Source organism: Balaenoptera musculus, chromosome X (genome assembly GCF_009873245.2).
Source record: "Balaenoptera musculus isolate JJ_BM4_2016_0621 chromosome X, mBalMus1.pri.v3, whole genome shotgun sequence".
Lineage (NCBI taxonomy): Eukaryota > Metazoa > Chordata > Mammalia > Artiodactyla > Balaenopteridae > Balaenoptera > Balaenoptera musculus.
The window spans coordinates 40,516,147-40,543,121 of NC_045806.1; the positions used below are offsets into that span (position 1 = coordinate 40,516,147).

The 26,975-nt window shown below is 43.5% G+C and overlaps 1 protein-coding gene across 2 annotated transcripts; it reads left to right on the forward strand.

Annotated features, from left to right (window-relative positions):
• On the forward strand, nucleotides 1-26,905 carry CHST7 (carbohydrate sulfotransferase 7). Of its 2 annotated transcripts, none has more exons than XM_036839644.1 (2): nucleotides 1-1,682; nucleotides 26,267-26,905. In XM_036839644.1, exon 1 carries the CDS (start codon nucleotides 188-190, stop codon nucleotides 1,649-1,651), a length of 1,464 nt encoding a protein of 487 aa, XP_036695539.1. In that variant the 5' UTR covers nucleotides 1-187; the 3' UTR covers nucleotides 1,652-1,682; nucleotides 26,267-26,905. The 2 variants fall into 2 exon arrangements, with proteins under 2 accessions (XP_036695539.1, XP_036695541.1); XM_036839646.1 differs by lacking the exon at nucleotides 26,267-26,905 and adding an exon at nucleotides 3,240-4,152 and having other exon boundaries at nucleotides 62-1,682.
• Nucleotides 26,906-26,975: the final 70 nt, after the last annotated feature.

The window sequence follows — 26,975 nt, forward strand, 5'->3', positions numbered from 1 at the left end:
GAGGGCAGGGGATTCGCCACTAGCACCACCGCCTCCAGAATTTCCCTTGTGGATGCACAGCCCCGGTGACTCCGCTCCTCCCGGCGCAGAGGGGCCCCAAGAGGCCGGAGGAGCGCACTCGGGACGGGATTTCCGAGGAAAGGGAGAGGAAGGGCGCCCCACCCGCTCTGGAGGGGTTCCGTGAACGATGAAGGGCCGGCGGCGGCGGCGGCGCCGAGAGTACTGCAAGTTCGCGCTGCTGTTGGTGCTGTACACGCTGGTGCTGCTGCTCGTCCCCTCTGTCCTGGACGGCGGCCGCGAAGGGGACAAGGGCGCTGGGCACTGCCCGGGCCTGCAGCGCAGCCTGGGAGTGTGGAGCCTGGAGGCGGCGGCGGCGGGCGAGCGCGAGCAGGGCGCGGAGGCGCGGCCCGCCGCGGAGGAGGACGCGGGCCGGTCCCCCAGGTCCCGGGGCAACCTCAACGGCGCCGTCGGGGAGGCGGCGTCTCGCGAAAAGCAGCACATCTATGTGCACGCCACCTGGCGCACGGGCTCGTCGTTCCTGGGCGAGCTCTTTAACCAGCACCCGGACGTTTTCTACTTGTACGAGCCCATGTGGCATCTGTGGCAGGCGCTGTATCCGGGCGACGCCGAGAGCCTGCAGGGCGCGCTGCGCGACATGCTGCGCTCGCTCTTCCGCTGCGACTTCTCGGTGCTGCAGCTGTACGCGCCGCCGGGGGATTCCGCCGCGCGCGCCCCGGACGCGGCCAATCTCACTACGGCCGCCCTCTTTCGCTGGCGGACCAACAAGGTCATCTGTTCGCCGCCGCTGTGCCCCGGCGCGCCCCGGGCCCGCGCCGAGGTCGGCCTCGTCGAGGACACCGCCTGCGAGCGCAGCTGCCCACCCGTGGCTCTCCGCGCCCTGGAGGCCGAGTGCCGCAAATATCCGGTGGTGGTCATCAAGGACGTGCGCCTTCTCGACCTGGGCGTGCTAGTGCCCCTGCTGCGCGACCCCGGCCTCAACCTGAAGGTGGTGCAGCTTTTCCGCGACCCGCGGGCCGTGCACAACTCGCGCCTCAAGTCTCGGCAGGGGCTGCTGCGTGAGAGCATCCAAGTGCTGCGCACCCGCCAGAGGGGCGACCGCTTCCACCGCGTGCTGCTGGCGCACGGCATGGGCGCTCGACCCGGGGGCCCGTCCCGCGCACTGCCAGCCGCCCCGCGCGCCGACTTCTTCCTGACCGGGGCGCTCGAGGTGATCTGCGAAGCCTGGCTGCGCGACCTGCTGTTCGCGCGCGGCGCGCCAGCCTGGCTACGGCGCCGCTACCTGAGGCTGCGCTACGAGGACCTGGTGCGGCAGCCGCGCGCCCAGCTGCGCCGCCTGCAGCGCTTCGCCGGGTTGCGCGCGCTCGCCGCGCTCGACGCCTTCGCGCTCAACATGACGCGCGGCGCGGCCTACGGCGCGGACCGGCCCTTCCACCTGTCGGCGCGCGATGCCCGCGAGGCCGTGCACGCCTGGCGCGAGCGCCTGAGCCGAGAGCAGGTGCGTCAGGTGGAGACCGCATGCGCCCCAGCCATGCGCCTGCTGGCTTACCCTCGCAGCTGGGAAGACGGCAACGCTGAGCCGTCCGAGGACGAGGAGACCCCGCCGGAGACGGAGGCCGACGGCGCCACGTAGCCCCGCTCCCGCGCCCCCGGGACGGATCCGGGTAAGGTGGCCCCCGGCAGGGTAGGGTCAGGAAAGGGTCTTGGGGAGCTTGGATCAGCCTTCAGGGGGAGGGGAGGGATGCCGTCTCAGATCTCACCCGATGAAAATAGATCTGAGCGGTAGGGGAAGTCCAGCTGGGAGCATTTGGGAGAGTCATTGGGATCTCTAGCATAGCCCCCTGCCTTCTCAGAGGAAGACCCAGAGAAGCGAGAGATTAATTATGGCTAAGGCGGAACGCAGGTCTCCGCACTACGTTTCCCCTATGAAGTAAAAGGTAGGATGGTCTGTGGAGAATGAGGAATGGGGGAAGGAGAGGGAAGAGGGATATCACGGGTCTGAGCAGAGTAGAGAAGGTTTGAAAGTCACAATGAAACTTGAGACTGGGAATTGACATGAAAAGTACAGGATTTCGGGGACCATATGAGGTCCATGATTATGATTTTATCTTGATGCCACTAGGTCCTGTGGGGAAACCTTTTGCAACAGTGTTTGCAGGCACAGGGAAAACCAAAAGCAAAATTTGGGGGAAAGTTATTTACTCTTATCCTACCTACCCCTAATCTGTTTCATATTTCTTTGCCTCTGCCTCTCTGACGTGCAGACTCCGAGGCTTTCTTTCGGATTTACCAAACATACAGTCATAGGCCTCTCTTGCAACAGGTTTTGCACATGTGTGTGCCTCAGGCTCTGGTATACTGGCGTGGAATGGACTTTGATTTCCCCTGGCTCAAGGGGTGGCTCCCTCCACCTCCCACCCGCGGCCCCAGTGGCTGGCGCTCCCAGGATATTTGACCATATTCCGTTCACATCAGGTCACAAAAGCTGCCTGGTCTGCTTCCTCTAGTGCGGACAGAACCTCAGGGCTGGGCTTCCCTCACTCTGCCCCATCCGCTTGAGAGATGGAACCTTGGATTGGCAGTAGCAGCTTTGGCTGTGACTGCTGAAGGAGCTTTGTGAAAAGACATTCCCTTTCCGCCCCCCCCCCATTTTTTTTCTTTCTCTGTAAAGCATATATCCTAAGATATCCTAAGATGCCAAAATGGGGCTTAAATGATCTCAAAATGTGTTCAGTGTCTGGGTCAGTCTATGGCCTGTTCGTTGGGATGAGGGAAGTTTGTTCTACGTGATGTTGACCTCAGGAGTCTAGTTAGTGGCATGGGAATGCGATTTCCCAAACTTTGTGTGAGCTGGAAGAGTGCAGCTCTCTGCACTGTGCAGTCCAGAGGAGGAAAAGCAGTGCTGGGTGGGCGGAAATGACTTAAGTTTCCATTCATTAGTTTATAGTGTAATTCAGTATTCCTCTGAGATGAAGCTCTGAGGACAAAGTCGAAGACGTTAATGAAGATGGATTTTGTTGTTGTGAATAGAGCCAGGGTTTCAGAGTGATTTCGGAAGCTGATTTTTCTCCTAGTGATCAAGTGGTTTTCTTAGTCAGTTTCTGTAATTGCTGAGGAAGTCTGTGCTCTTTCCTGATTTCCAGAGTGAAGGTAAAAGGCACAGGGTGACTTGTCACATTTTAACAAAAACATCCTTTCATCTGCTAATCCTGTATTTACAGATGTAACATAATGGGTCTCCAACCCTCCTTCACCGGTCTGAGGGAACGCCTCTCAAGGACAAATGGCTGCAGCATTTTATGGTTTTAAGAACTGACAATCTCCCAGAAACTTTGACTCTTTTTTTTTTTTCATTTTTACTAACATTTGGCACTGACTGGGGTGAGGTAAGAAAATGAATAGAGAGGAGGGTTAGAGGACACAGTCTTCATCCAATAGGAGGTTAGAGTCTGTGCACGTGACAGTGACTATGGGGCCAGACATCCGTGCTGCTGTTTGGAAGAGCCGATGGGGCTTCCTTTGCAGGGCTGCAGGGACATCTGGGAACAAGCTTTAGGCTCTTTCAAACTCTGGTGACTGAGCTCTTCCTCCCACATTTCTGCTGGAATTATCGGGCACTTACCATGTCACCACCAACCAGTGGATTTATCAAAATGCTTGTATTCCTGGTTCCGAGAAAGATAATGTTACCAACCAACTGATGAGTTTCCAAAAGTCTGTCACACTCCACTCTAGGAATGGGAAGGGGATGGATCCTCAGGTGCCATGCATTGAGTTAGGCATTGTGGATATATCATTACTGTGACTGTCAATGAAAATAATCAATAAACAATCTATAATAAGAATAGAAAAGAGTTTTATCTGAGCCAAACTGAAGACTATAGCCCCGAAGACAGGAAGACAGTCAGATGACTGTGAGCAGCTGCTCCAGAGAAGCTTGGTTTTCAGACCAGTTTTACATCTTGTCAGAACAAAGAACACTAAGCAACTCAGGGATCGGTTCCTTCAAGGTTTCCAAAAACAAACAAACAAAACAGATCAGCACGTACACCGCGAGCCAGTATGTCCTCAGCACCTGGAGAGTGAGTCTTATCATCGAAGGAGTACCAGCATTGGCATCCCAGGAAGGAAGGCATTTAATCTTTATTTTTAACACAGACATTCTTTACTTGTGGTCAATGCGCCCTTTTCTTTAATAAGTAAAGTAGAAGTACCATGTACGTTTGATAGGCTACAAACAGGCTGTTTTAGCTGGCATCACATTCGGGTTAAATCATGTATAAGCCAGAATGACTTCCCCGTACCTCCATATGTGAACATTTCTTTCATCATGACATATTATCAGTTTTACAGATGAGAAATCAGAGACTCAGAGAAGTCAGGTACCTTGCCCAAAGTCACACCTGGGCTGCTGGGCTGCTGGGCTGCTGAACTGAGTGTCATGCAGCACTGGTATTAGACCCCAGAGCTCAGAATCTCTCCATTATAACACACCCTCACCTGCCCCCCCCCCCTTTACCATCCCCTGGCACCCTTTTGGCACCGCAGCCAGGCTTAGTGGCTAGTCTAGGGTGAGAACGACACTTAGCTTTATTACTAACACTGAACAAACCAATAAAATATCCCTGAGCGCTGCCAACAGCACCTACACGGGAGAGCCCCTGACTCTATAGCCGTCCTCCTCATGGCTGTCCTTCGCTTGGGGCACCTGAGCACCCTTGGGGCACCCTTGGCTCAGCAGTGAAGAGGGACTGCACGTGAATTAACCTGAGGGACTTCTGGATGCTCCAGACCTGACAGCCAGGATTTGGCAGGGAGGGAGTCAGTGTGCTTTTTTTCAGGGCTGGGTGGGGACCGCAGCACCAAACCAAGTCACCAAGGACCCAGGCCCTTTCCGTCTTTTCCATCTTCTTGGCTTTCGTTCACCAACTTATCTTCCCACTGTCACAAGATGGTAGCCTCAGCAAGAAGCATCACTTCCTCACCCAACCACACAGGGCTGTGAAAATGCAGAAAGGAAGGAAGGTGGGGGCTTCCCTGGTGGCGCAGTGGTTGAGAATCTGCCTGCCAATGCAGGGGACACGGGTTCGAGCCCTGGCCTGGGAAGATCCCACATGCCGCGGAGCAAATGGGCCCGTGAGCCACAACTACTGAGCCTGCGTGTCTGGAGCCTGTGCTCTGCAACAAGAGGCCGCAACAGTGAGAGGCCTGCGCTCCGCGATGAAGAGTGGCCCCCGCTTGCCGCAACTAGAGAAAGCCCTCGCACAGTAACGAAGACCCAACACACCCAAAAATAAATAAATAAATAAATAAATATTAAAAAAAAAAAAAGGAAGGAAGGTGGTTACTAAGGGGTAGCGTTTTCCCTCATGTATCTGTCTTTCCTCCAATCTGGTTATAAAACCATCCCCAGAACCCCCTACCCCACTCGACTTCCTTTTATGTCTCACTGGCTAGAACTGGGTCACGTGTTCTGCTGTAGCCCAGTAATTGGTGAAAGGGAAGGGGGTTGTCATGATTAGCTTAGACCAGTGGGTTCTCAGCCCTGGCTGAACATTACATTCACCTGAGGAGCTTTTTTTTTTTTTTTAATGTCAATATTAAAAAAACTCCATCCTCAGAGATTCTGATTTAATTGGTCTGGGGTGGGATCCAGTTATATAATTACTGTATAATCCCTCAGGGGATTGTATAGTGCAACCAAAGTTGAGAGCCACCTACTTGGACCAGTCATGCTTCATCCCCTGGGCTGAGCCCTTGCCACTGGAACAAGATGAGGATGCGGACTAAAGTTGATGAGCAGCGAACTGTCTGCCACAGTCATTTATGTAAAAGAACTTGGAGCTGTGAAATACCAAGCAGCTGTAGGGTGTTAATATGGAAACGTCTTAAATTATTCACGGCTCCATTTATCACCCTCTCACATTCCTTCAGATGCTTTGTTGTCTGTATCTCCTTATCTATAATCCATCATGGTGCACTCTCCACTACCATTCCGAACAGACTCATGTGCTGTCCTATCCTTTTCAGCATGTATCCGTTTGACCTCTGCCCTTGGTAGGACCCAAGATTTCGTTTCATTAGGCATTTAAGACATCTTGGTCTTTGTTCTTCACGAGATAGATGGACCCTTTGAATGAAATTAGGAAGGGAGGTAAGCACACTGTAACCGAAACCCCAACAATCAGAAAGCGTTCTTTCTAAGGAAATCATCCAAACAAAAAGAAATGAGCAGCCATCACCAAATCCCTAACAAAGCATTTTGAAAGTCATTCCGTTCTAGTAAAGCCAAATGGCTTATGTATACAAATCACTGAAAGGGAAATCTCTTGCGTAAACAGCAGTCTGTACTGCTAAAGAACAGGCATTTGTTAAACATTGTTCCTACCTAGAATTTCTCATTCAACCAAATTTGTTCAAATTCCTAATTGTAGTAAAAGAATGAAACTAGAACACTCCCTAACACCATGCACAAAAATCAACTCAAAATGGATTAAAGACCTAAGTGTAAGGCCAGACACTATCAAACTCTTAGAGGAAAATGTAGGCAGAACACTCTATGACATAAATCACAGCAAGATCCTTTTTGACCCACCTCCTAGAGAAATGGAAATAAAAACAAAAATAAACAAATTGGACCTAATGAAACTTCAAAGCTTTTGCACAGCAAAGGAAACCATAAACAAGACGAAAAGACAACCCTCAGAATGGGAGAAAATATTTGCAAATGAAGCAACTGACAAAGGATTAATCTTCAAAATTTACAAGCAGCTCATGCAGCTCAATATCAAAAAAACAAACACCCCAATCCAAAGATGGGCAGAAGACCTAAATAGACATTTCTCCAAAGAAGATATACAGATTGCCAACAAACACATGAAAGGATGCTCAACATCACTAATCATTAGAGAAACGCAAATCAAAACTACAATGAGGTATCATCTCACACCAGTCAGAATGGCCATCATCAAAAAATCTACAAACAATAAATGCTGGAGAGGGTGTGGAGAAAAGGGAACCCTCTTGCACTGTTGGTGGGAATGTAAATTGATACAGCCACTATGGAGAACAGTACGGAGGTTCCTTAAAAAACTAAAAATAGAACTACCATACGACCCAGCAATCCCACTACTGGGCATATACCCTGAGAAAACCATAATTCAAAAAGAGTCACGTACCACAATGTTCATTGCAGCTGTATTTACAATAGTCAGCACATGGAAGCAACCTAAGTGTCCATCAACAGATGAATGGATAAAGAAGATGTGGCACATATATACAATGGAATATTACTCAGCCATATAAAGAAACGAAATTGTGTTATTTGTAGCGAGGTGGATGGACGTAGAGACTCATACAGAGTGAAGTAAGTCAGAAAGGGAAAAACAAATACCGTATGCTAACACATATATATGGAATCTAAAAAAATGGTTCTGAAGAACCTAGGGGCAAGACAGGAATAAAGACACAGTTGTAGAGAATGGACTTGAGGACATGGGGAGGGGGAAGGGTAAGCTGGGATGAAGTGAGAGAGTGGCGTGGACATATATACACTACCAACTGTAAAATAGATAGCTAGTGGGAAGCAGCCGCATAGCGCAGGGAGATCAGCTCTGTGCTTTGTGACCACCTAGAGGGGTGGGATAGGGAGGGTGGGAGGGAGACGCAAGAGGGAGGAGATATGGGGATGTATGTATATGTATAGTTGATTCACTTTGTTATAAAGCAGAAACTAACACACCATTGTAAAGCAATTATACTCGAATAAAGATGTTAAAAAAAAATTCCTAATTGTAAATCAATGTAGATATTGTGTTCAAGCCAGAGGGCTAGAAGTTAGGATGGTGTGTGTGTGTGTGTGTGTGTGTGTACATATAGACAGGTATTTGAGTGGCAGGGATGCAGTAAGGTGCGAGCAATTTTTAAAAACACACCCACATCCAAATTCTTATTGCCCCCTTGTGAGGTTAGTGCTGCCTTTGACCAAGACATTCTTGGAGCTCCCCCTTGGGGCTGCCTTCCCAGGCAGGACCCCCTCAGTTGATGGTGGATTTAGTGTTTAGGAAAAATCAAGGCTCATCAAATGTGGCGAGTGAAGCAGGGGAGGAGGCTGGTCCTGCGAACTGAGGTGTGGCCATAGAGTAGTAGCAGAGTCATTCCTTGGCTCATATGAAATCAGTTTTTATATTAGGGTACAGGAACCCAGGCATCAGAGCCTGGCTTTCCTGGTTACTACATGATTGACCTTGGCAAGTCCCTAAACCATTTTGGCTTTAGTGTTCTTACCAATAAGAAGACGAGGTTGAATTAAGAGGATTTACAAGTTTTCTTGGCACTAAGTGGGGGTGTGTGTGACATTTATCGAGTGCCTATTTTGTGTACTGTGTTACTAGCTTACTGCATGTTGTCCGAGTTAGTCCTCATCTTAGCTTTATGAGGTACATAGTATCCCCATCGTATGGATGGTGAAACAAGCTCAGCGAAGTTGGGTAATTGCTAAGGATAACACAGCCAGAGGATTAAAATCAGGTGCTCTCTATTTTGAAACTAGTGTTAAAAATTTTTTAGGAATAATATAAGCACATGGCGAAAAAAGAGTTCAACAGTTTAGGAGGATATAAAATACCTGCCAGGCTCACTTCATAGAAGTAACCACTACGTTTCTTGTGATATATGTCTAGAAATATTTCATGCAAATTCAAACAGAAGTATGTAGGCTTTTTGTACTTAAATCTTTTTATTTTTAATTCCTTAAAATTTTAAAATCGAGATCTGACATAACATTATATTAGTTTCAGGCATACAACGCAATGGTTCACTCTTTGTATATATTGCAGAAGATCTCCACAGTTAGTCTAGTGACTATCCATCACCACACAAAGTTATGTAGTTTTTTTTCTTATGATGAGAAATTTTAAGATCCACTTTCTTAATAACTTTAAAATATATGGGAATTCCCTGGCAGTCCAGTGGTTAGGACTCCATGCTCTCACTGCTGAGGGCCCGGGTTTGATCCCTGGTTGAGGAACTGAGATCCCACAAGCCATGCGGCACGGCCAAAAAAATAAATAAATAATACACACACACACACACACACACACACACACACACACACACACACACACACACATGGCATTATTAACTGTAGCCGCCATGCTGTACATTACAGCTCCCTGACGTATTTATTTTATAACTGGGAGTTTATACCTTTTCACCCCTTCACCCATTTCAACCCCACACCCAGTGCCTCTGGCAACCACCAGTCTGTTCTTTGCATCTGCGAGTTCATGGGTTTTGGGGTGGGGGGCGGAGGGCTAGATTCCACATATAAGTGACATCATACAGTATTTGTCTTTCTCTTTCTGACTTATTTCACTTAGCATAATGTCCTCAAGGTCCATCCATGTTGTCACAAGTGGTGATATTTCATTCTTTTTTTATGGCTGAATAATAGTCCCTTGTACACGTATATACCACGTTTGCTTTATCCATTCATCCACTGATGAACACATAGGGCATTTCCATATCTTGGCTATTGTAACTAATGCTGCAGTGACCATGGGAGTACAGATATCTTTTTGAGTTAGTGTTTTCATTTCCTTTGGATAAATACACAGCAGTGGGATTGCTAGAGCATATGATGGTTCTGTGTTTAACTTTTTGAGGCACTTCCATCCCATCTTCCATAGTGGCTGCACCAATTCACATTCCCTCAATTCTTGGGTGACAGGGAGGGGCACTTTGTTGTACTGGATTTCTGCTATCATCTACTTAAAGTCCAGAAACATGATGGCAAAGATGAGGTTATCAAAACCGTGCCTTTGAAGAAGATGGTGGAGAGAATTCGAATTCGCAAGTCCCAGATTCTAAATGATGAGGTAATCACTATCTTGGATAAGTACTTGAAGTTGTGTTATGGAGAGAACATGGCCATGGGGCACGTTCACCACTCTCAGCCACCCATCTACCAGTCCCTGGCCAGCAGCTGAGGGCATGTATATCACCTGTTTTTTAAAAAATAAATAAATAAATTTATTTATTTTTGGCTAAGTTGGGTCTTTGTCGCTGCGCGTGGGCTTTCTCTAGTTGCGGCGAGCGGGGGTCTACTCTTCGTTGCGGTGCGCAGGCTTCTTGTTGCAGTGGCTTCTCTTGTTGCGGAGCACGGGCTCTAGGCGCACGGGCTTCAGTAGTTGTGGCACACGGGCTTCAGTAGTTGTGGCTCGTGGGCTCGAGAGCGCAGACTCAGTAGTTGTGGTGCACGGGCTTCGTTGCTCCACGTCATGTGGGATCTTCCCAGACCAGGGCTCTAACCCGTGTCCCCTGCATTGGCAGGCAGATTCTTAACCACTGCGCCACCAGGGAAGCCCTATCACCTGTTTTTGAAGAGTCCCAGTACTGACTACATTTAATAACTATAAGGGCATATTTTTCGTTCTATAAATTGTTTAGTGAGAATTTTAGGGACTATTTTTCAGTATCTTTGTGCCAGTTAAAGTGGGATGCTTTTTTTTTTTTTTTTTTTTGGCTGCACGGCTTGCAGGATCTTAATTCCCCCACCGAGGATCGAACCTGGGCCCCCTGCAGTGGAAGCGCAGAGTCCTAACCACTGGACCACCGGGGATTTCCCTAAAGCGGCATGCTTTTCAATCTAAAAAGCTTAATTTTATAAAATTGACTTACTTTTCTAGACTAAAATTGTATATGCTTTTGGTAATTGGAAACTCTGAGAATATTGGCTGCTGACTGTTGCCATTGTGTTCTTACAAAATTATTTTCTATTTTTTATGGAATGTTCCCACAGCTAGCTATGTCATAAGGTACTGCTCAGTTCATCCATTTATCCTTTGGCAAAGGGTCAGTAATGTTTAGAGAAAGATTTGTGGACTTAAACAAGAAACTTAATGCCAGCGAATTGATTTAAAATCCTTTACCGATTAGCATTAAACTTAATAATTAAGTATTTAGCTTTTGTTTAGGGATTTTTCTGATGGTCTTTTGTGAAGAATCTTTTCTAAGTAATTCTTCCCTTCCCTTTTTTGTGTCAGTGTTTCAGAAAATAGTTTACTCGAGTCCTCTGCTTTCTCTAAATCCAGTTGTGATGAAATCTAATTTGTGAGGTATGATTTAAAGTTTACAGAGATAAAACTAATGAAACCTAAAAAGACGAAAAGTTCCTATATCGTCTTCTTTTCAGTGACTGTCTAGTATTTCATTGTAGGAATGTATTGTAACATATTTAACCAGTTCCTAGTCCCAACACTTCATTGCTGCATTTTTAATAGCATCTTTTGCATACATGTAAGTACGTCTGTAAGAAAAATTTCTGTAGTAGGGTGACGGTATAGAGCAAAATGTATACAGGCTTTTTTACATTTTGAGAGGTTAAGTTGTTCAACGTTGCACCAACATCTGCCCCCACCAGCTGTTTCTTGGAGTGTCTGCTTCCTAGACTTTCAACAACAAGCATTTTATCTATTTTTTTTTTCAACATGGCTAGTGTGATAGGTGGAAAACCCTTTCTCCCAGCGCCCTGGCCCTCTCTGACCCTACAGTTCATCTCAGGCGGTGAATAAATGCCTCGCAACTCAGGTTGTGATAACCAGATGCCGAGATGAAATTCATTCCTTAGTCCTTCTTCGACGCACCTGGGTTTGCAAAGTGTCACTTCTGTGGTTCTTTTGAAGGACTGGACACATCTTGAAATCAAAGTGGTCATCCCTTTATAAAACCACACTTACACAGGACATCAGGTTGTAGCAAGCTTCTTATTAAGCTGAACTTCTTCTGCTACTGCTGCAGGGGATTGTACCTAGTGACTTGAACTTCAGCTATTTCGGGACACTATCAGTGGGGAACTGAGGCTGATTTTAAATGAGGTTGAACTCTATACAGTTTCTCTCTACTCCTGAGAGCCTTCTTTATTGGGGGGGGGGGCGGGGGTGGAGGGCAGAAGTGCCCATTTGCAGTTGTTGAGGCAGGATTCAGAGGATTTTCAAAGAGGCTTTTGTAGTCTGGGCAGGGATTTGTTTCCCATGAATACAAATGTAATATAAATAATTGGGAGTGATGCTTTTAAAAAACATTTATAAGCAGCTGGCTTAAAATTCCTCAGTATGCCTTTTCTCAGCCTGCTCTCTGTCTAAGCAGCACAGAAAAGACTGAAACTGAAAAAAGCTAAACGGGCCTTGCTTTTGTGTGTCCAGTCGAACAAGGTGACGAATAAATGAACCTCTGTCTCTGTGAGGTCTCCTGGCCCCTCATCCTCTCACTTCGTAATGGAACCCGAGGAACTTGCTCTATTGAAAGAACCATTTCTGCTCAGGTGCAGTATAAAATAAGAACAGTAGGGACTAAGAAACAGCTCTGGCCCAAGTTCAAGAACACAGGGAAGTGGAGAACTATTGGGGAGTTGAACAGGAAGCAGTTTCAGTCGGAGCGAAGTTGCTGAGCTCAGTGATGTCTTCATGGGAATGGGAAGCCTTCAGCTCTGCTCCAGCCCACAGGCACCAAGCCAGAGGCCGTCAGTCCGCTGGATGCTGAGAAGACATTGGAACGGCAGCTGGCAGTGAATGTTTTGAAATCTGGGGGGTTAAGGGGCGGTGGAAGACGACCACCACGTTTGACTTCAATGATGACCGCAGTGAGCAAATTTCTCCTCCCCTAAAATGGATGCAGCAGGGGGCTTGGCTGTAGAGTCACATTCTAAAAATAGCCACTGAGGTAGACTCGTGTTTTTCACTCGTGGAATGGAAGCCCTTTCTTTTAAGTGTTACCTTCAGGCAGAGGTGTTAGAAGGAGCCCCGAAGGCACAGGGAGAGTTGTGAGAATGCAGGGCAGTCTCTGGGCCCTGCCAGCAAGAAGCCTCAAATCTGGCCTGAAATCCAAACGCTTAGAGGGCCAGCTTGGACAGATTAATCTTGTGTGATTAAGATGGTTTGGTCACAGTAACCAGCAGGCTGGAAACAGAAACCAGCCTAACTGAAAGGCTGAAGTAGAACGTTACAGAAGCGTGTGTAAGCTATGGGGAGCGGGTGGGGACTCGAGACTCTGAGTTCCTTTGTAAAGATGATGAACTGGGGAAAGTTATGAACAGCACAACTGGAGGCTGGCTGAAGCAGTCCTGACATACATACAGATCAAGTGAACATCAAGGAAAAAATGTCCCAGGGCTTTGAGGGTCACTTTCCCCATGACTGAGACCAGACATTACCAAAAAGGACTCATTACTGCCTCGGAGAGCTTATGGGAACAGTAAGCCAAAAATACTAAAACCAAGATAATGTTTTAAAAATAGGACTTCCTTTCAAACAGCCTAGAGCTGGCGTACGTTAAATATACAGATTTTAGAAGCAATAAAATAGATGCTGTCTCTTCCTGTAATAAAGGATATCGCCAACAGGGATGTGAGAAGGGAAAACAATACATTTTTCAGGTTCTGCAAACAACAACAAAGTTAAACTTTGTTGCCTTTCTGTGCGCTCCCCTCCCCCACCCCATCCCCCCAGCTGGGAATTGCCAAGGGGACTATTTTACAAAAAGGAGAGGGTTGGCTAAAAATAAACACACAGCCCTACCGAAGACCAACAAAACTCCCAGCATTATCGAATGCCTTTTAGATTTATTTTTATTTCTCAGCAGTCAAAAGGAAGGAGAAATCATTCTGAGCTCAGGAAAAATCCATGTCCTGCTCCTAAGTATGGCAATCTCTGGCAATCCTACAGGCCCAGGAGAAGACTGGTGTACGGCTCGCCAGTGTCCTGTGAGAACGTGAACCTGCTCTTGGCCATGGGGCCATTTCATCCCTCCCAGACTGTGCACAGCGCTAGGAAAGGGTGGCACAGACACAGTGCCTCGCTCCGCAGGGAGAGAGAACCAGAAGTGATGGGCTAGACTTGGGGTGACACACAAACTCTGTACCCTGACTAGCCATCCTAACCTCTGAATCCTGAAGCTGATCGGGAGTGGCCCTCGTGCCCCCCACTCCATTTGGCCCCCTGTAGAGGCCAAAGGGCTGCCTGAAGGGTAGGTCCAAGCTTCCCAACCCTGTGCCCTCACTAACCCCTGCCAACCCTACTTGGTAGATGGCAAACATCTGCAAGTGGGCGGTCAAATATATATTACAAAATACTGATTCCGTTCCTTTATTTGAGTTGGGAACGACTTTTCTCACAAAAGCAAGTAGGTACACCAATTAAAATTGTATCTTGGAGCAGCTCAATGAAAGGAAAAAACAAAAGTCAACTAGCCAAACTCAACGTCTTTCCAAGTTTTATTAACACTGGTTTGGAGCGCATTCCTTTGGTTCTGAAGTGAGCTCAAAAATTTAGGAAATTTTTAGCTGGGGCTGGGTATGATAAAATTGGAAACGTGTCATTATTTTATTCTCTTCTATTGGGGAAATGTAATGGCCATTCCGTTTTTACACTGGCTGACTCTGGGTCTTGACTAATGAGTCCCATGGAATGAGGTTTTATTCTGAATTCCGGAGCAGAGAAGTGAGTCCTCTTCTCCCCCTGGGGGCAGGGAGGGATGGGGATGCAGCTCAACTCTAGACATGGGCTGCCCAGGGTCAGGCAAGTGGCTTTTCCCCGAGTTTCTCCCTTTACTCCCCAGGCAAGAGTTTTGTTTGTTAGTGGGTTTTTTTTTTTAAGATTTCTTTGAATGTGGACCTTTTTTTTTTTTTTCCACGTTCTTTTTTTTAATTTATTTATTTATGACTGTGTTGAGTCTTCGTTTCTGTGTGAGGGCTTTCTCTAGTTGCGGCAAGTGGGGACCACTCTTCATCGCGGTGCGCGGGCCTCTCACCATCGCGGCCTCTCTTGTTGCGGAGCACAGGCTCCAGACGCGCAGGCTCAGTAATTGTGGCTCACGGGCCCAGTTGCTCCGTGGCATGTGGGATCTTCCCAGACCAGGGCTCGAACCCGTGTCCCCTGCATTGGCAGGCAGATTCTCAACCACTGCGCCACCGGGGAAGCCCGAATGTGGACCATTTTTAAAGTCTTTATTGAATTTGTGACAGTATTGCTTCTGTTTTATGTTTTCGTTTTTGAGTGGCAAGGCATGTGGGATCTTAGCTCCCGGACCAGGGATCGAACCCACACCCCCTGCATTGGAAGGCGAAGTCTTAACCACTGGACGGCCAGGGAAGTCCCTTATTTTTCTTTTAAACTCAGTCTCTGTTTTCACCTAAAGGGAGAGTTGTTTCATGTATTAAATAGGACTGAAACTAGTATTGACTAATGCAAAGATACTGGTGCCCCCTGCCACTGCTACTTAATTTTTCAGATTGAAAGTCTGGAAACGATTTATAACATGTATGCTGCTTCAAGTACATTTCTAGGCTATTTGGGGGGTGTGGTTGTATTAGCAAACTCCATGTTTCCTGTTCCATTTTGCTTTAGAGTCACAGGGAGGGAACGCTTGCACTTTGACATTTCTGGTATTTCAAGTATTATTTTAACATTATCCCTAGGCAGCTCCCTTAAAAAAAAAAAAGACAACTTAATGGCTCCATTGTCACAAACTTTGTCAGTTATTTCCGTTTTCCTTGGCACTGCATTTCACTAATTTGAGGTGAAAACAGGAAGGTGAAGAAAGCTTAACCAAGGTTAACATAAACTTAGATGATAACATCACTCACAGGGGGCAGTTCCAGAGTAGGATATTGGGAGATGACCCCCCCCCACCAAAACACATCGCCCTTGAAAAGGAGGCTAATGCCTGTCCTCGGCCCATTCGTTCTGCAGCGGGTCCGGGAGGAAGGCTGTTACAATAGGCTGGAAAGTAATTCCCCCGTGATAACGGGACCCGCTGAATACCCGGAAACCTCAGCTCCCGCAGCCAGAGTGCCAGGTCCCTGCACCAACTTTTAACATCTGTGAAGTGGCTTTTGGTGGGGAACCTGGGGCACCTCACCTGGCACTGTGTGGGCAGGGACAGGTGAAACCAAGAAAATTGGAAGGAAGGAGGGGCTAGTAGAAATCTACAAGTGCAATTCAAGGAGGGGAGGGAGATGCCCATGCCGGTTCGCAGAGCCACCGGGGACGCCCAGGGATCGGTATCTGACTTGAAATGGGCCAGGAAGGCCACTGAAAGAGGCAAGTTCATTTGGCCGAATCTTCTGTTCTCAACCTTGAAAACCGGCAGGAAGTTGATTCTTCCTCCTCCCCCATCCCAGCTTCAGACGTTGAAAAAAGTTTGATTAAAATGCTAAGAGTGTGTCTTCCTGGGTTATTCCGCCCGGGGAGCCTCAGCCAAGCCAACTGCAGGCAATCACAGCCTGGAATGACGTTTCCCTTTGATGGCAGTGAGGCTATTAGTAGGTCAACCAGCTGCAGTTAGGGCCCGGCTGGTCATTTAAGTACTCAGGGGAACTGTAGCAAAGGAGATAAAATACACCCAACTCACGGGAGTATGACTTTGAATCTTTAAGTAAACAATCCAGTTTTTAAAAGTGCAAGTGAATTTGTGAATTAATTTGAGTATTAATTAAGCCATTAAGGAATGACTTCACACTTCAATGCCACATATTAAAAAAAAACCTTTTATACAGGCTTCACAAAACAATATACAGAAATCTCTGTAATTCTGGAAATTAATTGCACCAAGACAGTTTTTAAAATTGTCTATTCTCTATTATCATACAGGATAGGTCTTTAAATAGTTTTGACTTCGGAATGACCAGAAGGGTCTACACCATTTCAGGTGGTTCAGGCAGTAGTAAACATTCTCCCCAGACGCTGGACAAGCGGAAATCATTTTAACCGAGAAGTTTAGTAGCTTAAAATTTACTTCTACATTGTTAAACATCTAGCAGTTGTAAAAAGGGCAAAGCTGGCTACTTGGTAACTGTAGCTGGCTGATAGCGTGAGCATTCAGTTTTAAACTATGCACGCAAACTTGAATACTTCCTTGCTCCAAACGAATCAGGCCCCATAGTATTAAGAAGAGTGGGGTCTGGAGTTAATTAAATTCTTAATCCTATATCTAAGGAGCTTGAGAATTTGGGGGATCATCACACTAAGAATTCATGGACATGTTAATGTTTTAAACACAACCAAAAGTAATTAAAAATGGGAGGAAATTGGGGCTTCCCTGGTGGCGCAGTGGTTGAGAATCCGCCTGCCAATGCAGGGGACACGGGTTCGAGCCCTGGTCTGGGAAGATCCCACATGCCGCGGAGCGGCTGGGCCCGTGAGCCACAATTGCTGAGCCTGCGCGTCTGGAGCCTGTGCTCCGCAACAGGAGAGGCCGCGATAGCGAGAGGCCCGCGCACCGCGATGAAGAGTGGCCCCCGCTTGCCACAACTGGAGAAAGCCCTCGCACAGAAACGAAGACCCAACACAGCCATAAATAAAAAAATAAATTAAAAAAAAAAATGGGAGGAAATTAACTGACAGTTTTTGTAGGGTCTACTTGGAGGTGAAGTCAGAACTGGAAGGTATTTGAGCATCCCTGCCCTGGTGCGGTGACATTCAGGAACTGAGACCAAACCAGAAGAACGGGAATCCATTTCTGATGTGAAGAAAGGGCCTTGTGGGGTTGCTGCCTGGGCCCAGCCTGGCTTAGCAGGACTTCAGAATTGTTCTTCAAATACCCCAGAGGCAGTAATAGATCTTTGAGGGCACCTGTTTCTCCTCTCCTCCCACCTTGTACTGCTGGGTGATTTGATAAAAAAAAAAAGTGGACTTATGAAAAGCAGCTTTTCAGGTAGATTTAAAAATTTTTTTTAAAGAAAGTTTTTAATAAAAGGACTTAAAGGGTGCTTATGGGTCCAGAGGTTGGGCTGATAGTATCTCCATAAACATCTGTCAGGACATGGGATATGATCAGGCAACATTTAGCACTTGGTTAGTTATTGACAGAAAGCCACCCTGAGTTACTGCCAAGTTGTTCTCAAGTCTTTAAAATGACCCAAATGGAGAGCTGAATGCATTGTACAAAGAAAGAGTGACAGAGGAAAACTTTTTATTTTGAAATAACTATAGACTCATGGGAGGTTGCAAAAATAGTACAGAGAGGTCCAGTGTACCCTTCACCCAGCTTTTCCCAAAGGTAACGTGTTACACATCTTACACATAGATCAATATCAACACCATGAAATTGACATTGGTACAATCTACAGGCCTTATTCAGTATTTAACAGTTTTTACGTGCACTCATTTTGTGTGTATGTGTGTGCATAGATCTGTGTGATTTTATCACATATATGTAAACATCACCACAATCAAGATACAGAACTGTTCCATCAGCAAAAAGAAACTCTCTTGTGCTATCCCTTTATAGTCACATACCCTACTACCTCATCCCACCCCTTTCCCTGGCAAACACTAATCTGTACCCCATCTCTGTAACTGTGTTATTTCAAGATTGTTATACAAATGGAATCATACAATATATAACCTTTTGAGATTGTCTGTTTTCATTGAGCGTAATTCTCTGGATATCCATCCAGGTTGTTGCATGTATCAATAATTCATTCCTTTTCATCGCTGAGTAGTTTTCCATGGTATGGATGTACCACAATTTGTTTAACCATTAACCCATTTGAAGGGCATTTGGACTGTTTCCAGTTTTGGACTATTACAAATAAAGCTGCAATGAATATTTGGGTATAGGTTTTTGTGTGGATGTAAAGTTTCATTTCTCTGCGATGAATGCCCAGGAGTGGAATTGCTGGTTTGTGTGGTATATGTATGTTTAGTTTTATAAGAAACTACCAAACTGTTTTTCAGGGTGGCTGTACCATTTTACATTCCCACCAGCAATGTATGAGAGAGAAATTTCTGTGCAGCCTTGCCAGCATTTGGTATTGTTGCTATGTTGTATCTTAGCTGTTCTAATAGGTATGAAGTGGTATGTTATTGTAGTCTTCATTTGCATTTTCCTAGTGGCTAGTGATGTTGAACATCTTTTTGTGTGCTTATTTGCCATCCATATCTCCTCTTTGGTGAAATGTTGGTTCAGGTGTTTTGCCCATTTACTAACTGGATTGTTTTTTACTCTTGAATTTTGAGAGTGATTGGTATATTCTAGATAAAAGCCCTTTGTCAGATATGTGGTTGCAGATATTTTCTCTCAGACTGTATCTTGTCTTTTCATCCTCTTAACAAGATCTTTTGCAGAGCAGAAGTTTTAAAATTTTGATGAAATCCAATTTATCATTTTTTCTTTTGTAGATTGTGCATTTGATGTCATGTCTAAGAACTGCCTGTCCCTCACCAGTATCACACTGTTGTGATTAATGTCGTTAGATGTAGCTTAACATTGAATAGAGTGACTATTCCTACTTTATTCTTTTCCAGAAAGGTTTTAGCTATTCTAGTTTTTTTGCCTTTCCGTATAAATTTTAGAATAAGCTTCTCTGTATGTATAAAAGGCATTGATAGAATTTGGTAGGAATATTGTTAAAACTATAAATCAATTTGGGGAAAAATGACATCTTTACTTGAGTCTTCCAATCCATGAACATAGTTATATCTCTCTATTGATTTAGATTGTTTGATTTCTTTTATTGGTGTTTTGTAGTTTTTGGCATACAGGTCCTTTATTGTTTTGTTAGATTTATACCTAAGTATTTAATTTGAGCAATTATAAATAGCATGAGTTTTTAAATTTGGTTTCAAGATGTTCATTTCTAGTATATATAAAGTTGATTTTTTAATATTGATCTTGTAGCCTGCAAATCTGCTGAATTCACTTATTAGTTCCAGGAGTTTGTTTTGTATTCCTTGGGATTTTCTATGTACATAATCATATAATCACAAATAAGGACTGTTTTCTTTCTTTCTTTCCAATCAATATGGCTTTTCTTTTTCTTGCCTTATTTCGTTGGCTAGAACTTCTAGCACTGTGTTGAATAAGAATGGTAAATGCAGACACCTTTGTGTTCTTCCTAATCTTAAGGGGGAAGTATTCAGTCTTTCACCATAAATAATGAGGTTAGATGTTGGTTTACATAGATTTTTTTTAACATCTTTATTGGAGTATAATTGCTTTACAATGGTGTGTTAGTTTCTGCTATATAACAAAGTGAATCAGCTATACATATACATATACATATACATATACATATACATATATCCCCATATCTCCTCCCTCTTGCATCTCCCTCCCACCCTCCCTATCCCACCCCGCTAAGTGGTCACAAAGCACCCAGCTGATCTCCCTGTGCTATGCAACTGCTTCCCACTAGCTATCTATTTTACATTTGGTAGTATATATAAGTCCATGCCACTCTCTCACTTCGTCCCAGATTACCCTTCCCCCTCCCCGTGTCCTCAAGTCCATTCTCTACGTCTGTGTCTTTATTCCTGTCCTGCCCCTGGGTTCTTCAGAACCATTTTTTTTTCTTTTTAGATTCCATATATACGTGTTAGCATACAGTATTTTGTTTTTCTCTTTCTGACTTACTTCACTCTGTACAGACTCTAGGTCCATCCACCTCACTACAAATAACTCAAATTTCATTTCTTTTTATGGCTGAGTAATATTCCATTGTATATATGTGCCACATCTTTATGCATTCATCTGGTTTGTGTAGATTTTTTAAATTGAGGAAGTTGTCCTCTATCCCTAGTTTGCTGAGAATTTTTATCATGAATGGGTGTTAAATTTTGTCAATTTGCTAAATTTTGTCAGTTTCTTGAGGTAGGTGCTTAGATTACTGATTTGAGACCATTCCTCTTTTCTAATGTAAGCATCTAATACTATAAATTTCCCTCTCAGTACTCCTTTGGCTGTGTGTCACAAATTTTGGTGTGTTGCATTTTCATTTTCATTTAATATATTGTTGTTGTCTAACTTCCCATGGATTATTTAGAAGTATGTTCTTTAATTTCCAAGAGTCTGGAGAATTTCCTCCTATCTTTTTGTTATAGATTTCTAGTTTGATTCTATCAGGGTTAGAGAATGCATTCTGTATTATTATTTCAATTCCTTTAAATTTGTTCAGGTTTGTTTTATGAACCAGGATATGGTTTATGTTGGGAATGTTCCACGCATGCTTAAAAAGAATGTGTTTCTACTGTTATTAGATGGAATGGTGTATAAATGTCAGTTCAAACGTTTGTTTGATGGTGTTGTTTAGTTCTCTATCGTTGATTTTCTGTCTAGTAATTCTATCAACTTTTGAGAAAGAGGTATTGAAGTTTCTAACTAAATGTGGACATGTCTATTTCTCCTTTCTATTCTTTTAGTTTTTGCTTAAAGGAATTTTAAGTTCTGTTGTTTGCTATACACATACACATTTAGGATTGCTATTGTCTTCTTGGTGGGTTGAACATTTTACTATTATGTACTGTCCTTCATTGTCCCTGGTAATTTTCTTTGCTCCAAAGTCTATTTTATCTGATATTAATATAACCACTCTTGCTTTCTTTTGATTAATATTTGTATGGTTATCTTTTTCATCCTTTTACTTTCAACCTACCTATATCATATCTGAAATGAATTTTATATGTTTTATATGAGCATATAGATGGGTCATGTTTTCAAAACCATTCTGCTGGTCTTTTTTGTGTACTGTATTTGTGTTTTTTGACCATTTATATTTAATTATTGATATTATAGGGCTTAAGCTTGCCATTTTAAAAACTTGATTTCAGTTTCTTCCCTCTATTTTTTGTTCCTATTTCCCTTTTTGTGCCTTCCTATGCATTACTTGAATGTTTATTAGAATTTTAATTTATTTGCAGTGTTTTTAAGTATATATCTTTGTATGCTTCTTTTACTGGCTTCTTTTCTTATTGAAATATAGTTGATTTACAATGCTGTGTTAGTTTCAGGTGTACAGCAGTGATTCAGATACATACATATATATATATATATGTTAATCCCAACCTCCTAATTTATTCCTCCCCAACCCCTTTCCCCTTTGGTAACCGTAAGTTTGTTTTCTATGTCTGTGGGTCTATTTCTGTTTTGTAAAAAAGTTCATTTGTATTTTTTTTTTTTAGATTCCATATATAAGTGATATCATATGATAATTGTCTTTGTCTGGTTTACTTCACGTAGTATGATAATCTCTAGGTCCATCCATGTTTCTGCAAATGGCATAAGTTCATTCTTTTTTATGGCTGAGCAATATTGCATGTATGTATGTATATATATATATATATATGTATATATATATACACCACATCTTCTTTATCCATTCATCTGTTGATGGACATTTAGGTTGCTTCTATGTCTTGGCTATTGTAAATAGTGCTTCAGTAAACATTGGGGTGCATGATCTTTTTGAATTATAATTTTCTCCAGATATATGCCCAGGAGTGGGATTGCAGGATCATATGGTAACTCTATTTTTAGTTTTCTAAGGAACCTCCATACTGTTCTCCATAGTGGCTGTACCAATTTACATTCCCACCAACAGGGTAGGAGGGTTCTTTTTCTCCACACCCTCTCCAGCATTTATTATTTGTAGACTTGTTTTTTTTTTAACAGCTAATTCATTTAATGTAACACTATTTTTTAAATTAATTTTTATTGGAGTATAGTTGCTTTACAATGTTGTGTTAGTTTCTACTGTACCTCAAAGTGAATCAGCTATACATATACATATATCCCCTCTTTTTTTGGATTTCCTTCCCATTTAGGTCACCACAGAGCATTGCGTAGAGTTTCCTGAACTATACAGTAGGTTCTAATTAGTTACCTATTTTATACATAGTATCAGTAGTGTATATATGTCAATCCCAATCTCCCGATTCATCCTATCCCCCCTTTCCGCCCTTGCTGTCCATGCGTTTGTTCTCTACATCTGTGTCTCTATTTCTGCTTTGAATATAAGATCTTCTATACCATTTTTCTAGATTGCACATATGTGTTAATATACAATATTTGTCTCTCTCTTTCTGACTTACTTCACTCTGTATGACTGTCTCTAGGTCCATCCATGTCTCTAGAAATGGCCCAATTTCATTTCTTTTTATGGCTGAGTAATATTCCATTGTATATATGTACCACATCTTCTTTATGCATTCCTCTGTCGATGGACATTTAGGTTGCTTCCATGTCCTGGCTATTGTAAATAGTGCTACAATGAACATTGGGGTGCATGTGTCTTTTTGAATTATGGTTTTCTCTGGGTATATGCCCAGTAGTGGAATTGCTGTGTCTTATGGTAGTTCTATTTTTAGTTTTTTAAGGAACCTCCCTACTGTTCCACGTAGTGGCTGTACCAATTTACATTCCTACCAACAGGGTAGGAGGGTTCCTTTTCCTCCACACCCTCTCCAGCATTTATTATTTGTAGACTTTTTGATGATGGCCATTCTGACCAGAGTGAGGTGATACCTCATTGTAGTTTTGATTTGCATTTCTCTAATAATTAGCAATGTTGAACATTTTTTCATGTGCCTGTTGGCCACTGTATGTCTTCTTTGGAGAAATGTATATTTAGATCTTCAGCCCCTTTTTTGATTGGGTTGTGTTTTTTTTGATATTGAGCTGTATGAGCTGTTTGTATATTTTGGAAATTAATCCCTTGTCGGTTGCATCGTTAGCAAATATTTTCTCCCATTCTGTTGGTTGTCTTTTCGTTTTGTTCATGGTTTTTTTGCTGCACAAAAAAGTGGCTTCTTTAGGTTACACATATGTAACTAATCACAACCTACTGGTCTCAACATTTTACTACCACCTCAAGTGAAGTGTAGAAACTTTATGTCCATTTAGGTTCCATTATCCTGTGCCCTTTATAATTCTCTTATAATATTTTCTCTCTGTATATTGAGAACTACATCATACAATGTTATAATTTTTGCCTCAACTGTCAAACATAATTTTTTAAACTCAAGAGAATAGTCTATTAAATTTACTTGTATTTTATCCTTTCTGTTCTTTCTTCATTCATGATGTTTCAAGTTTCCTTCTTTTATCCTTTCCTTTCTGCTGGAAGAACTTCCTTTAGCAGTTCTTTTACAGCAGTTCTATTGGCAATAAATTCTCTTAGTTTCCTTCATCTGAGAATGTCTTTATTTCACATTCATTCCTGAAGGATATTATCATGGAATATAGAAGTCTGAGTTGACAGTTTTCTTTCAGCTCTTGAAAAATGTCATGCCACTTCCTTCTGGCCTCCATGGTTTCAGATATGAAGTCCACTGACATTCAAATCATTGTTTCCATAAGTAATGCATCATTTCTCTCTAGTTGCTTTCAAGATTTTTTCTTTGTCCTTACTTTCCCGAAATTTGATTATGCTGTATCTTGGTGTAGATTTCTTTGGGGTTTTGTTGGGGTTCACCCAACCTCTTGAATCTGTAGGTCTTTTGCCAAATGTGGGAAATTTTTAGCCGTATTTATTCAAGTACTTTTTCAGCCTCAATCGCTTTTCCCTCTCTTTCTGGAACTCTGATTTTAAAAAAATGAACACTAGATCATTTACTGTAGTACCACAGGTCCCTGATGCCCTTGTTCATCTTTTTTCACTCTACTTTCTCTCTTTTGTTCAGATTGGGTAATTTCTATAGTTACATTTTCAGACTCACTAATTCTTTACTCTGTCATCTGTATTCTGCAATTTGGCCCATCCAGCGAGCTTTTAAAATTTTGGTTATTGTATTTTACAGTTCTAAATTTTCCATTTGGTTCCTCTTTCGTTTTTGTATTATATTTCTTTGCCAGGAATTTTTTTTTTTTCGCTTCAAGTGTGTAACTGCTAATTGAAGTATTTTTATGATGGTAGCTTAAAATCCTTCTTGGATAATTTCAGTATCTGTGTTGTTTCAGTGTTGGCATCTGCCAGGTGTCTTCTCTCATTCAAGTCAAAATCTCCCTGGTTCTTGGTTTGACAAGTGATATTTTTTATTGTATCCTGAACATTTGGCATACATTTGAACATATATTATGAATCTCTGAATTTTATTTATTTATTTTAGCAGGCCTCCACTGACACTGTGCTGGTAGAAGAAGGGGTACATCACCTGGTTATTGCCAGGTGGGGGTGGTAGTCCAGAAGCCCTGGCTTCCCACTAGGCCTCTGCTGACAGGAGGGGGGATTTTTTTTTTGAGGTGCTTGGGTTCTTTCTAGGCTGACCCTTTCCCTGCCCTTTTGCTAGAGATAACAGGCTTTTCATGGGGCTTTTATGGTCTATGGCCATTGGTATTTCTGGCCTGCTGGATTCTTCAGCATCCATCCTAGGATATTGAGGAGGCAAAAAGAAAACCCAGGCAACTCACGCCTGTGTTGTTCCTCAACCCCCAAGGTCCCTAGTCAGTCCAGCTTGTTCTCCCTATCCTTCAGAGGCTTATCTTCATTTTATAAATATATTATATTTGGGAATTTTAGTTACACTTTTTGGGAGGAATAAGGAGAAATGCATCTATTCTACCTTACCTGGAACCACAGTCAGCCTGTCTGGAAATTGGTTTTTATTAAACTAAATTCAACTGAAATTTGACGTGCTGGCTCTTTCTTTATGTAAATAACCAGTACTAACAGAATGCTAAAGGTCATGAGACAGGCCTCAAGGCACTTATGAAATCAGTTCTTGCCTAATGCTTAATGTGAATCTTTATTGCACATTTTTAATCATCTTGAAAGTGCTCCTTACCCAAACTCTGCTGCATCAGTAGTTCTATCAAGTTTCACTACATTAGAAAATGATGTCAAATTTGGCACATATCCAGGATCAGAGGAAGGATCACAAGAAAGCCAGAAACTGGTGGCAGAACTAGCATGAACATCGTCAGTTCACCCTTTGCCGCTCCCATAAAGTGATGCAGCAATGTGTTTTAATGGAAGATGGAAAAAGCCCAGATCCCACAGAGGTAGGAAGCTGGACTCGTTGCTTGTATACAGCCTCAGTTTTACAGAACAGCTGATCGTTGTTGGCATGATTTATTTCGCACGTATGAACCAGTACACAAGTGAAAGGTGGATGGTTACATGGTCGGTGCCTAAAGGTACAGCTTCAGTCCCAGCCCTTACCCACTCTACCCAGCAGGTCTCAGAAAGTTCTCTTCTCAACAGGCGCCCCACAGCAGCAGCTGCAGAAAGCACAGTCACACTAAGAGAGGTGCCCCCATCTTTCCCCCGTCTTTATCCTCACCAAACACCTCTTGGGTCACAAGCAGAAATGATAGATACTGATTCTGTATGGGTTTACAGCATTGGATAATGCAGCTTAGGTAGGGAAGATTATAGGTTTCATATTTAAGAGGCCTTATATCGTCAAGGTTCAACAGGCTTTCCGTGGATTTCTGTGTTCTGAAGTTCAAACATCCTTTGTTCCTTCCCTTCCAGGTCAGTCACCACGAACCAGGGCACTCAGCACATTGTCCCAGCATTGGGGAAGCCACGCTGTGGAGGCAGTCTATCACACTGTCAGAGACTGGGGCTTGACTTGGTACCAACTGCTGTGCTATTCTGCGGAGCAGGAATATCATGAGCTGTTAAATAATGACTGACACATTGGTTGAAATGAAGTTTCCAGTAAGGAAGTGACAGTGCAATGTGGATAATTATGGCAATAAAATAGGAAGAGCTTTAGTTCCCAGCCTGACCCTGCCTCTGCTGGAGCCATGTCAACAAGACGTTCTCAGAACAAAGAAGAGACGTGATTTGGTACCATTTCCCATCAGCAGGTGTCTGGACAAAACATCAATGTGAATAAGGGTCAAGTGCAGTCCTGTGTATCTTGATTAAATTACTTAATATTAAATAAAAGGTCTGGGTGGTATTTTTAAAAATCTGACTCATCCAGCTCTAATTTCAAATAGCTCCCCTCACCCCGACCCTTGAATGGATTTTTAAAAAGTAATTTCTCTCCCTGGGGTGGGAGAACCCTAATGAACTGAAAGAAATTTTTGCTTTTAAATTGTTCTACCTGATGTTTTTGTAAATTATATTATTAAATGACTCTGGAGTCACTGTTAATGACAAGATTTGTTTTTGCTTTGTTATGATGTAGTTCAATTGCATGGTTTAGGGAAAAGCTAGTCTACATACAAAA

What these genes read in the sequence shown, in the direction of transcription:
- CHST7 (XM_036839644.1), top strand. Translation starts at nt 188, where the DNA reads ATGAAGGGCCGGCGGCGGCGGCGGCGCCGAGAGTACTGCAAGTTCGCG.